This window comes from Callithrix jacchus, chromosome 17, assembly GCF_049354715.1.
Source record: "Callithrix jacchus isolate 240 chromosome 17, calJac240_pri, whole genome shotgun sequence".
In the NCBI taxonomy this organism is placed as follows: Eukaryota; Metazoa; Chordata; class Mammalia; order Primates; family Cebidae; genus Callithrix; species Callithrix jacchus.
The window spans coordinates 68,247,476-68,260,432 of record NC_133518.1 but is presented as its reverse complement, the minus strand read 5'-3'; the positions used below and the strand labels follow the sequence as shown (position 1 = coordinate 68,260,432).

At 36.3% G+C, this 12,957-nt stretch overlaps 1 protein-coding gene and 1 pseudogene across 40 annotated transcripts in view; both read right to left on the bottom strand.

The window, feature by feature from the left end:
• The window catches only part of RBMS3 (RNA binding motif single stranded interacting protein 3), a 1,216,467-nt gene that overhangs the window by 19,617 nt on the left and 1,183,893 nt on the right, over positions 1-12,957 (bottom strand). For 30 of the 39 annotated variants that reach the window (XM_078354431.1, XM_078354435.1, XM_078354437.1 and 27 more), the window contains 2 exons: positions 3,262-3,342; positions 5-132 (listed from right to left, as the gene is read on the bottom strand). In XM_078354431.1, coding sequence (XP_078210557.1) covers positions 5-132; positions 3,262-3,342 — 209 coding nt within the window. Of the gene's footprint in view, positions 133-3,261; positions 3,343-12,957 lie in introns of all 39 variants that reach the window. The other 9 variants (XM_078354434.1, XM_078354440.1, XM_054246843.2 and 6 more) reach the window with 1 other exon arrangement.
• Positions 157-3,177, bottom strand: LOC144580039 (uncharacterized; annotated as a pseudogene). The gene is made up of 2 exons (XR_013528917.1): positions 3,127-3,177; positions 157-2,439 (listed from the first exon to the last, which is right to left on the bottom strand). The product of XR_013528917.1 is annotated as an uncharacterized LOC144580039 (transcript).

Here is a 12,957-nt window from a genome sequence, read left to right as displayed (position 1 = left end):
TTACTTAGACTGTTGGTAAGAATATGCAGGTGCATGTTCGTTAGATGTGTCCACTGCTATCTGTTGCTGCTGACCACTGGTGTCCTGGGATGAAGGTGCCACTGTCTGGGGAGAGGTATCAGCAACAACACCCTAAGGAGACAAGAAGAGAAAAGCCTTACTTGCTTCAGCAAAGGGCCCTCTCTAGATGGGTTGTAAGTAACCCTCTTCTCTTTGGCTTGAGTAGAGATGCCTTCAGCTACATGAAGTCATAATAGGTACTCACAGGAAACCCAGAGAGACATTTAGATAAGGGCCAAGTAATTCATCCTAACGTGACACGAAGAAGCCTTGTCATCTGAAGTCCTTGGAGAAGTGGTCATAAAATAATTTTGCCTGTACTTGGAACTTTTAAATGATGTTTGCACATTTATCCACAATAAATAACAATTTATCCTCACTTAGGATTCCTATAAAAACTTGTATGTTCAAACCTTTTCCTGGCATAGTTCACTGTGTCATGTCTATACCGTTTGGCATAACAAAGGAACCTGAACTTAATAAAAATAGACATCAAAGTTTGGAAATCTTTTAAAAGGATGCTATTAAATAGGTGGTTTTCTCTTCAGTAATTTGATTTGATTTTGTTCTGATTTCCAGGATATGAACTGAAAATCATTGAGAAGTTTTAGAAAAACAACAAAACAACTTATCCTTAATTTCGGTTTGCTTTCCCTTTACCTTTTCTGTTTTTGTTTCTCACAGATGCTGGCAAGAGTGGATTTCTGGAAATGGTCATAATCAGACATATACTTTTGGATCCCACAGAGGCACAGGTGATTTTATTTGCTTGTTCGTAGCCTAAGCAGAGCATCTATCTCAATAAATGTTCCTGGCTGTGTTTGTAGTCCTGGATACCTGCAGTGATGTCAAGTTTGAAATGTTCTTGGATAATTCTGTCGCTAACTGAAATTCCCTAAATTTCTTCTTTAGAATTTGAAAATTCTGTCTATATTTATTCAATCTTTTCTTAACAAATTTACTGCTTGGTATTATTTTTTTGAACCCGCCTACCAGCATTTACTTTATAGATATTGACAAATGGTCAATGAATGTTTTTACATAGAAAATGAATTAATGCTTATAATCACTGGTTCAAGGAAATATCAGAGTATATTTATATTTTTCTCAGTGAAATACTTTTTAATCCCTAAATCTAACTATAATGAGACTGTTTCCAGTAAGCCACAGTCATATGTCTCTTAATCATCAAAATGGTCAAATTTTGTAGATAAGTATGTCTTTGGTGTACACAGAGAAATGCAAATATGTGGCTGAAGTTGACATTTAAAGTGCCTAGAATGTCCAGATTTAAAATTTTCTCATGGCATAAGTGCTTTTTGACTGCTAAATATAGCAAAGAACAGGAAATTTAATCACATATTCTTCACATTCTGAAAAGACAATTAAAACTGTTTAAGATGACACATTGTTTGAGACCTATAGGTCTAGAAGACATGAAAGATTTAAAAATTGAAACTCCTGGCCAGGCGGGGTGGCTCACTCCTTTAATCCCAGCACTTTGGGAGGCTGAGGCACGTGGATCACAAGGTCAGGAGATCCAGACCATCCTGGCCAATACGGTGAAACCCCATCTCTACTAAAATACAAACGAATTAACTGGGCACGGTGGTGCAGCTACTATTACTCCCAGAGTAGTCCCAGCTACTCAAGTGAGGCAGGAGAATCACTTGAACTTGGGAGGCGGAGCTTGCGGTGAGTCGAGATTGTGCCACTGCACTCCAGCCTGGTGACAGACCAAGACTCCGTCTCAAAAAAAAAAAAAAAAAAAAAAAATTGGAACTTCTTGGTTTCCTAAGCTACATATCAGTGCCCTGTCAAACTTCTGGTTTTGTTAAACCTTGGTATGAACAAACATTTGTCATACACCAAAACCAGGAAACATTTTAGAAGATCCAATTTAGTCTGTAAAGGTCTCCCTCAATCTCAGAGATTGAGAGTTTTGGTGGATATTTATGTGGAGTGGTGGTACTAACTCACCAGTTGCTTGCCAACAAATGGAGTAGCAAAAACAACAACTCCAAAGGATTCCCAGCTGATGGGAAGGAATGCACAGTGACTACACTGCACATGGGCACCAGGAGAGGGGAAGGAAGGGCAATAAAAAAGCAATGGCTAGAACAAGAGAGAATACATATACCTAAGGGTTTTACCATCATCTACATAGCTCTGTGCCTTCTCCATTTCTATGTAGTTCATAGCTCTGTCCAGTCAAATGATGTATAGAGGGCATGGATTTTTCACAATGGAAAGAGAAAAGGAAAGCAGCAAAGCTTCCATTAAGGACAAACTGACATCATTCATGATATCCACAGCAATATGAGTTGTACAGTTTCTTTCTTGTCTATAAGAAGCTGCAAACCTGTGAATGTTCTTGGCCTAGAGCCATGGTTTCTAGTCTCTGGTACACATAAGAATCATCTAAGATCTTTTAAAAATATGATGTTCAGTCCATACTCCAGACAAATGAATCATTATCTCTGGGGATAGGACCCAGGAATCAATATTTTTTAAATCTCCCCAAATAATTTCAATGTGCAGAAAAGTTTGAGAACTAGTGCATTAATCCAGTGTCTCTCAAATTTTAATGTGCATCTGGATCACTGAGTGATCATCTTAAAATGCAAACTCAGATACAGGCTTGGATAGTACCTGAAATCTACATTTTTTTTTCTTCCTTCTTACAGCGTCTATTTTGCCCAGGCTGGTCTCAAACTTCTGGTCTAAGAGATCCTCCTGCCTCACCCTCTCAAGTAGCTAGGATTGCAGGTGCCTGCCATCATGCCCAAGTCTGCACTTTTAACAAGCTCTCAAAGGATACCTTTGATGCTGGTCCAAGAACCACTCTTTGAGGAACAAGGCATTAGAGAACTAATTCATTCACATAGTTGTAAACTTTTTTCCTAGGTATTTGTGATTAAAATTTGATGGAGTCATGATTTGGTTTCTGGAATTTTCTCAAAATATGAAAGAGACTTCTGTCGTGCCTCTGTAGCAGATGAGCTCATTTCATGTGCAAAGCAAAACACAGCCACATTCGAGGTAAATGTTTCTATCTTCATATACTGAATTTCCAATGCAAGATTTTAGAGTAGCACAAAAATCGCAAGTGAGCATTCCTAGGGTTACGGGGGACTACAGTGCATGTGACTGAGACATTATCTCTTCTAACCTCTTTCTATTAGACAGGAATAGACTTACTTCAATAGAAACAGCTGTCGGAGGCACAGGCGTGTACTGGGGAATGTAGGTCCCTTGCATAGGAGCAGCAGCAGTCATATACTAGAGAGAATCAAAGAAAAATGCATGTGAACTTTGAGCCGCAACCATGAGAAAATGAAATACCACGTAAGACTGCTGTAGCTATGTGGCCCGTAGCCAGTGTGTATTTTTTTCCAACTCAATTTTCACTAAAACTAAGGCAGTTTCTCTCAGTATGGAAAGGCCTTTGCTTACTGATTTCATACCCACAGCAGCCCTGCCTCTTAGGTATCAATGAAGTTAATTCACCCCCATTTCCTCCCTTTGTCATTTCTACACATTCTAAACAAGATTTCAAACATTTTTTTACATTTCACATCTAAACACAGGCTCCAGGGGGGTGGGGATGATGGCTCTTTTCCTTTCTCTTTTATTGCTAGCACCTATCACATAGTAGGCTCTCAACTAGTATTTGTTGAATGAATGAATGAATGAATGATCATATAAATTGTTAGTAATATTTATTTTTTTAATTAAAAAAGCAGCAAACTAATGTAAGAAAGTTATGTAATACATTCACATAATTGGCAAATGTCATTTTTTCATATTTGCATCTTTTTAAATATAAAAAATGGAGTATTACAGATACTATTGAAGTCTCTATTGTTCCCTTCTCCCATTCTATTCTCATCACTATTAAAATTTCCTTTCCAATGCCTTTAATCCACTAAATTTTTCTTATCTGGATGAATAACGAAGCCAGATCATTTTTTGCTAAGTTGTAGTAGTCAATAAATTGTGTGTTGGGGATAACTTGTATTTTTGCAATAAAGAAAGGGAGCCCCAATAAAACTACATGTTCAGTTACATAAGAATGAAGTATGACTCATAGTCCTAACACACACATTCACCCTGAAAATTCAAGTTCTACTCTTCAAGAATTGAATTTTCTATGGAATCAACTACGTTTCTAAGTTTCTGAACTTCGCCAGTAACACAAAATGTCAAAACGGAAACCATCAAATGAAGACAGGGTTTCTCAATTCATGAAGAAGTTTAGAGAAATATTTTTTGGTGAAAAATAGAAAGCTTCTGATTCTTTATTTTCCTAAATTTGCTGAGATCAAATACTAAGTTCACGTATAAACATGAAAAAGCTAAACTACTGTTTGGTGTGTCTTCATATTTTCCATATCCAAGAGGCATGTTGATTCTGAATCAAGGAAAGCATCTGAATTAACAGTAGCCCATCTTTTTCTTTTTTGTTATTTTCCCCCCTCTTTTGAGACCTGGTTTTACTCTGTTGCCCAGGGTGGAGTGCAGTGGCACGATCTTGGCTGACTGCAAGCTCTGCCTCCATGGTTCAAGCAATTCTTGTGCCTCAGCCTCCCCAGTAGCTGGGATTACAGGTATGTGCCACCATACCTGGCTAATTTTTGTATGTTTAGTAGAGATGGGGTTTTGCCATATTGGCCAAGCTGGTCTCAAACTCCTTGCCTCAAGTGATCCAGCAGCCTCGGCCTCCCAGAGTGCTGGGATAACAGTCATGAGCCACTGTGCCTGGCCTGTATCTGCCTTTTCAACAAGATTGCTCTAGCAAGTATATTGTAGATAACAGTTCCCTGGACATTTCAGATAGGTAATTTGCCTCTGTTATACAGGTTCTAAATATCCTTTAATTTAGCACTTTTTACAATGTATTCCTTGGAACACTAGCTATACTGAGAATAAAGGTTTCTCTGTTCCAGTGTATTTGAGCAATGCTGCATAATATAACCTCATACTGATATTGACATATGATTAAAAACTCTGAGAAATCTCCCATTCACAATTTGCTACAAAGAGAATAAAATACCTAGGAATACAACTAACAAAGGATGTAAAGGACCTCTTCAAGGAGAACTACAAACCACTGCTCAATGAAATAAGAGAGGACACAAACAAACAGATGGAAAAACATTCCATGTTCATGGTTAGGAAGAATCAATATCGTGAAAATGGCCATACTGCCCAAAGTAATCTATAGACTCAGTGCTCTCCCCATCAAGCCAACAATGACCTTCTTCACAGAACTAGAAAAAATAACAACATTTTAAGCTTCATATGGAATCAAAAAAGACCCCACATAACCAAGACAATCCTAAGCAAAAAGAACAAAGCTGGAGACATCACACTATGAACTTCAAATTATTCTACAAGACTACAGTAATTAAAACTGCAAGGTACTGGTACCAAAACAGAGACATTGACCAATGGAACAGAACAGAGTCCTGAGAAGAAACACCACACATCTACAATCATCTGATCTTTGACAAACCCAGCAAAAACAAGCAATGGGGAAAGGACTCCATGTTTAATAAATGGTGTTGGGAAAACTGGCTAGCAATGTGCAGAAAGCAGAAACTGGACCCCTACCTGTCACCTTACACTAAAATTAACTCCAGATGGATCAAAGATTTAAACCTAACACCATAGGTTATAAAACCTAACACCATAAAAACACTAGAAGAAAACATAGGCAAAACCAGGACATAGGCATAGGCAAGGACTTCATGACTAAAACACTGAAAGCAATGGTAATAAAAGCCAAGATAGACAAATGGGATCTAATTAAACTCCAGAACTTCTGTACAGCAAAAGAAACCATCATGAAAGTGAATCGGCAACCAACAGAATGGGAAAAAATTTTTGCAATCTACCCATCTGACAAAGGGCTAATATCCAGAATCTACAAAGAACTGAAACAGATGTACAATAAAAAAACAAACAACCACATTCAAAAGTGAGTGAAGGATATTAACAAACACTTTGCAAAAGAAGACACATATGAGGCCAGCAAACATATGAAAAAATGCTCATCATCACTGGTCATTACAGAAATGCAAATCAAAACCACACTGAGATATCATTGCACGACAGAATGGTGATCATTAAAAAATCTGGAGACAACAGATGCTGGAGATGATGTGGAGAAATAGGAACACTCTTACACAGTTGGTGGGAGTGTAAATTAGTTCAACGCTTGTGGAAGACAGTGTGGCGTTTTCTCAGGGATCTAAAAATAGAAATTCCATTTGACCCAGCAATCCCATTACTGGGTATTCCCAAAGAACTATAAATTGTTCTACTAGAAAGACACATGCACATGCATGTTCATTGCAGCCCTGTGTACAATAGCAAACACCTGGAACCAACCCAAATGCCCATCAATGATAGACTGGACAAAGAAAATGTGGTACATATACAACATGGAATACTACACAGCCATAAAAAATGATGAGTTTTTCTCCTTTGTAGGGATGTGGATGAATCTCGAAACCATCATTCTCAGCAAACTGACACAAGAACAGAAAACCAAACATCATATGTTCTCACTCATAGGTGGGTGTTGAACAACGAGAATACATGGACTCAGGGAGAGGAGTATCACACACTGGGGGCAATTGGGCAGGGTAGGGGAGAGACAGTGGGGGGTGGAGAAGGAAGGGAGGGATAACATGGGGAGTAATACCAGATATAGTATGCAGCTAAAGTAAAATAAATAAATAAAAAACTTTGCAAAATCATGTTTTATAGAAGCCTATTTAAAGGTGATAAGCTAGTATTTCTAAAACTTCTGATTTTTGGTAGCATTTATTAGTTTTATTTAAAGCTAGTGCTCTAAGAAATATACTGTGGAAAATGTTTAATCTCAAAAATCTAGATTTGTAGCAAGTGAGAGTATATTTTTTACCAACCATGAATTTAAGTTCAGAATTGATACATTTGTGGCTCATGTTCTATCCTTGGGTCATGGTTTTCCAAGATTTACTATATACTAGTAAAAGGATAAACCCTTATCTATTTGGGTATTTCTTAAAGTTAGTGATTCTAAACTTTGCAACTTGCCCAGTGAGTTAGCATGCGTATTCTTTGCGTAAGAGGATGTCACTGGCACCCTCTGTAGACCGCTACTCTGATCCATTCTCACTCCACTCTCCACATCTCTAAGGAGATATTCTGTGCATTAGAGGTCATTAGGAACATGACTTATGGCCATATACAGCAATGTCCGCTGCTTCAGATGAGTATCTACTCCATTATTTGGACTTTTCTTGCCAAACTGGCGTTCCTAGGTAGTACAGTTAATAAGAAGCATTTTAGGTGAATCCTAGCTAAGCTTCTTCAAATGACTCTTGAGTTATTTAAAACTCCATCTGTGTTTTGTTTTAGTAAAACGAAATCAAAGTATCTTTACTTCTTTCACGACATTTAATAAAGTTGTAAACATGAACAAAACGGAACTGCCATAGTGCAATTCACACTCATCTTCTCTTCAGAGCAACACCGAGTTGAGCAAGATGGTTCACCCATTTTACAGATGGAGAAATTGAGATTCGTATGTAATGAGGATAAACCCCAGTTTTTGTTGTTGTTGTTTTCTTTTTCTTTTTTTTTTTTTTTTTTTAATTTTTTATTGGATTATAGGTTTTGGGGTACATGAGCAGAGCATGCAAGACAGTTGCGTAGGTACACACATGGCAGTGTGCTTTGCTTTTCTTCTCCCCTTCACCCACATTTGGCATTTCTCCCCAGGCTATCCCTTCTTCTTTCTTCTTTTCTTTATAGAGGCAATCTTGCTCATGTGGCCCAGGCTGGGGTGCAGTGGTGTAATCATAGCTGATGGTAACCTCAAACTCCTGGGCTCAAGTGATCCTCCCACCTCACCATCCTGAGTAGCTGGGACTACCTGCATGTGCCACCATGCCTAAATAAGTTTCTTTATTTTTATTTTTGCAGAGACAGGGTCTCACCCAGGCTGGTCTTGAACTCCTGGCCTCAAGTACCCTCTGGCCTCTGGCTCCCAGTTCTTTTGACCTATTATTCAGCACATTTTTTTTCCATTCTACTTCGTTATTTTTGAAGTTAAGTAAATAAGGTCTTAAGATCTTCCTTCTGATCATTTCCATTTGATATAAATATTAACTTGCTTTAACGGGCTTTAATAATTGAAGAAATACAGAAACATGCCACTGATTGATAAATTTAGTTATTTTTCATACATATCGTTTTTCCTTCCCTTTAAACTCAGAATACCTAATTGTCTTCTAGGCAGGCTACCTTATATACTTGGTAACTTAATTTTTATGATGCTTTTCTTATTAGATCTAGTAGAGATTTTATAGTATAATTGAGATCAGCTTAATTCAATGTGTTGTATGTGTGTATATCTCTCAATGAAAAAAAAATCTTTCTGCTTTTCTTTTGTCACAGAAAACCTAACAGAACTTGAAAAAGTTGTTTAAAATTAAGAACAGGTTATTTTAAACTAGTCAATGCTACAGAATTTTATGTCCCTTAAGATTATTATCTCTGGGTCAAAATTTTTACATTCTGGTTCTTCTGTGGTAGGCACATCCTTTCTAAGGTAAATCCTCAATAAGTGACAGTCTTGTGAAATTAGGAGCAAGTATGTACAGGAATTGGCTGTAGCTATGTGTAAGCTCAACTCCCAGCTTTAGGTAATTGGTGACAAATAACTCTGATTTTTCTCTGCAAGCACATAGTTTGATTTTCTTCAGAGCACAGATGAACTACAGTCAGACTTAATAATACAGCTGCACAAACACTATCTGGGTGCCTCAGAGACTACTTTCATTATATCCAGCTAATAAATGCCAGAGGACTCAGAATAACCTGTGATACCAACACTGCCGTTTTAACTCGATACATTCTCATAGATTACTTATTAAAACCACAACAAGAATAGATCTATATCCCTTAAGCTTTTTTTTACTAGAACCTCACAAAACCTAAAAAATATCTGCAGTAATTATTTCATGAACACAAGTTTTCTATTTTGCATTTTTTGATATAAGGGCTAATGGAGACCACAGTACAATGAGATGACATAAATTAATCCATACAGTATTTCCTTGTACATTCACCAGTGTTATAAATAGCAACTTAAACTTGTAGCATTAATGAATATATCTATTTCTACATATCTATGTGTGTGTGTGTGTGTGTATATATATATATATTTGGTAAACAGCTTGATGATTACATATTCTGAAATTATTAGATTTTCACATGTGAATGTGTAGGAGCACTGAATAACCATTTTCAAACCCACAGAATAAATTCCAGACCCCATCATCCCTTGTTCCAAAAAGTCTAGACACTGCAGCACCAAGATGTTACATGAAGAGAGAAAAAAAAATTGTAAAATTGGAACGGAACTGTGTTTTTGCCTATTTCAATTGGGACAAATGGTTTCTGTTAGTGTGGAATCATTGATTATTTCTGTGGAAACAAAGAAAACCCTCAAGTATTAGTTCTAGATTTATACTCTCTTTCTCCACCAAAGGAAAACAAAACAAACATATTTTATATATTTCCTGTGAAGAAGCTTTTTTATTTTAATTATATGTAGAAACAGGGAGGGGCAAGGAAGTTCTTGCATTTCAATATTTGAAATTTCAGTTTTTGGAACTTCCTAAAATAACTGATCAAACTCATGTGAAGTTTTCATTGTACCATTTAGATTTTAAATTGGTGCTTCAGTTCTTCTATAAAATTCATGAAGCTGGTTAACAAATTTCAGAAAGGAGAGTTTTTCAGGTCATATCAAACACAGAAAGTCAATGAAAATGATAGAGGAAAGTTGTAAAAATGAAAGGAAGCTGAGCAGAAGAAAACAAAGACTGTGCCAGATGATGCTAACAGCATGCCATGTGAATTACTTTCAAAAGCTTGTAGTTCGAAATTTCTTTTAACAAAGGAAGCTTCAGGATATAAGGAATAATCTGAATTATGATTTGTCAGAGTTGAGTGGGTAGGTGAGGGAGAGGAGCAGTCTTAAGTAGAGAAATTCCATACTTTTGAGGGTCACATTTTTAGATTTGCATAATTCTCTCCTTTCTAAATTGAGGCACAATGTCTGAACCTGGGTTGGAAAATTGATACCATTTCACATGCTTGCTTCTGCTGATTAATTAGTAATATCTGCCTCAAGTGAAATTCTAAGAATGCTTTATATGTCATCATTTTACTCAAGGGATGCTAGAACATGCACAGAGAGGAGATCTTGAGAGGTTTTCCTTGAGCATAGAGTGTCCCTACTAGGGCATGGCAAGGCTGGAATCCAGCCTGGACCCCTACTGCTCAGTTCTTCTTATATTCTTTCTACTTCTTTCAGTGGAATGTTGGATAATGAACTAGATCTTCATCCAGAATAGTAATAGTGTATGCATTCATACATAAACTTTATATTCATAAATATTTATATTCATAAAGCTTTATATTCATTTTATTATAAAGCAGGTTATTTACTTAAGGTACTAATATAGGAATAAGACAGTTATGAATGATGAAATAATTGTTCAAGAGGTGAAAACAGAGCAAGATATACTTCTCCTGGGAGTGTAAGTACTTGAAGAAGGAAGAAGGCCAGTCAGTGGGCTTGACAGGTATATTAGTCCATTTAGTCTTCCAGAATATCACTAAAAATAATCTACAGAGAAGTGTGCATTAAACTATTAAAAAAGAAATCAGAGATTTATCATTGTATTCTGGAGTGAGGGTCCTTTGCTAGTGGCATACCAAAGTATATCTCTATATATCAACAAAAAAACAGAATCAAAATTAAAAATAATTAAATATATATATATATGTATGTATATAGCATCAAAACATAAAATGGCTAGAAATATAAGAAAAGGCAATGAAAGTTTCTATACTACAAATTAGAAAATAATGGTGAAAGAAATTAAATAAGACCCAACTATATGCAGAGCAATACCACAGTCATCAATTAGAAGAATCCAAACTGTTAAAGTGTTCATTTTCCTTACAAACCACAATCCCAACTGAAATTCAAGCAGATTTCTTAGTAGAAATAAACAAGCCCATTCTGAAATTTATATGGAAATACAAAGGACTTAGAATGTTGAAGAAAGTTCTGCAGGCAAAAAAACAAAGCTGAAGGATGTATACTACTAGATATCAATAGTTACTGAAAAGTCATGGCAATTAAGATAGTATTCCTAGTGTGGATTGCAAGGATAGAAAAATAGACTAATGGACAGAATAGAGAGCCGACAAGGAATCTTACTATGTGATTTCTTAGAACTGCATGTGAATCTACAATGATCTGGATAAAATTTTTGTTAAAAAGCAAGACGATGAAAAATTTAAATATATATATAGTAGATGTAAGTGGTCAATATGCATATGAAAACATGAATGATCTCACTCATTCATCATCAGGAAAATGCAATTAAGAATATTATGACAGAACACCCTACTCCAACCAGACTGGCAAAAATGAAAAGGACTCACAATAACAAGTGTTGATAAGGATGTGGACAACAGGAACTCTCATATACTCCCAGTGAAAGTTTAAACTGTAAAATTGTTATTGACAATTATGCAGAACACTTGCAGAACTCCTGACCAAGCAATCACACTCCTATGTATGTATGCAAGAGAAATGCTTACAAATATATACACCAAAAGATATGTATAAAATATTTAAAGTCAAATTAATTTTAATGATTCTAAGCTGGAAGTCATGGAAATATCATCTGCAGTAGAATTAATTGTAACATATGCTTATTGTATGAAATATAAAACAATGGGAAACAAACTGCTCTATAAATATGGATGGGTCTCACAGATGCAATGTTGAATTTAAAAAGGCAGACATGAAAGGTTTTTTACATTGTATTCCATTTTCTTCAAGTTTAAAAGCAATCAAGACAAATCTATGGTGATAGGAGTTAGGATTTTTTATACTGTTGTGGGAATAATAAAAGGGTAGAAATATAAGGGAGGTTTCTGTGATGATAAGATCCTTGTATTTGTTGATGTCAATGGTGGATCCATGAGTGTTTACACTTTGTAAAATTTATTGAGCTGTAAATCGGTGAATTGTATATCTTTTTGTACATGTTATACTTCAGTAAACAGTATTTTAAAAAGACTGAACAAGAAAAGAATGACTTTAGATGAGAAAAGGGGCAATTTATTCATTTAAAAGGATACAATTAATAGATTCATCAGATGTGAGAAGATTGGGAGGTTTGTAAGGTACCAGTGTTCTCTCTTCATCATTTCTAGTTTTGAAGCAAGATGTGAAGTGAAAATGAAAGGCGGTGGGCTTGGCAGTTGGAGAGAAGGTATAAAGTGGTGGCCATGAAGAATGGGAGAGTGAATGGACCAGGGTTATGTAGTAAGATTTCTAAGAAGTGTTGAGGTATCATTTAAGTCTTTTTGTTACAAAATCAAGATAAAAGCCATCAACATAATGGCATGTCTTACTCTGGCCTTATCCAACTGTTCAAAAGAATGGAGCAGTCTGACAATGGAATGCAAGTGAGACCAAGTTTTACCGGAACAAGATGATCAAAGAAGAGTTAGCTGGGTTAGGTGAGGCACAGGAAAGACAGTGATTACCATGTTCTTCTACAGAACCTAAGTTAGAAATGGATGTGAGAAAATGAAGAGGAAAAAGCACTGAAAGAGGGGTAACAAGAAACAGAAAAGTAGGCTCTGTAGTGTCAAAAAGCTGTTTCTATGGGGTCATGAAGAAGGAGGTGGTCATTGGGATGTGGTATGTATGAAATCGAGGGCTTACAATTGATATTTAGAGTGAGCACAGTAATTGCTAATGATAAATTCCAGGATAGAATAGAGAAAGGCCACCAGAAGTGA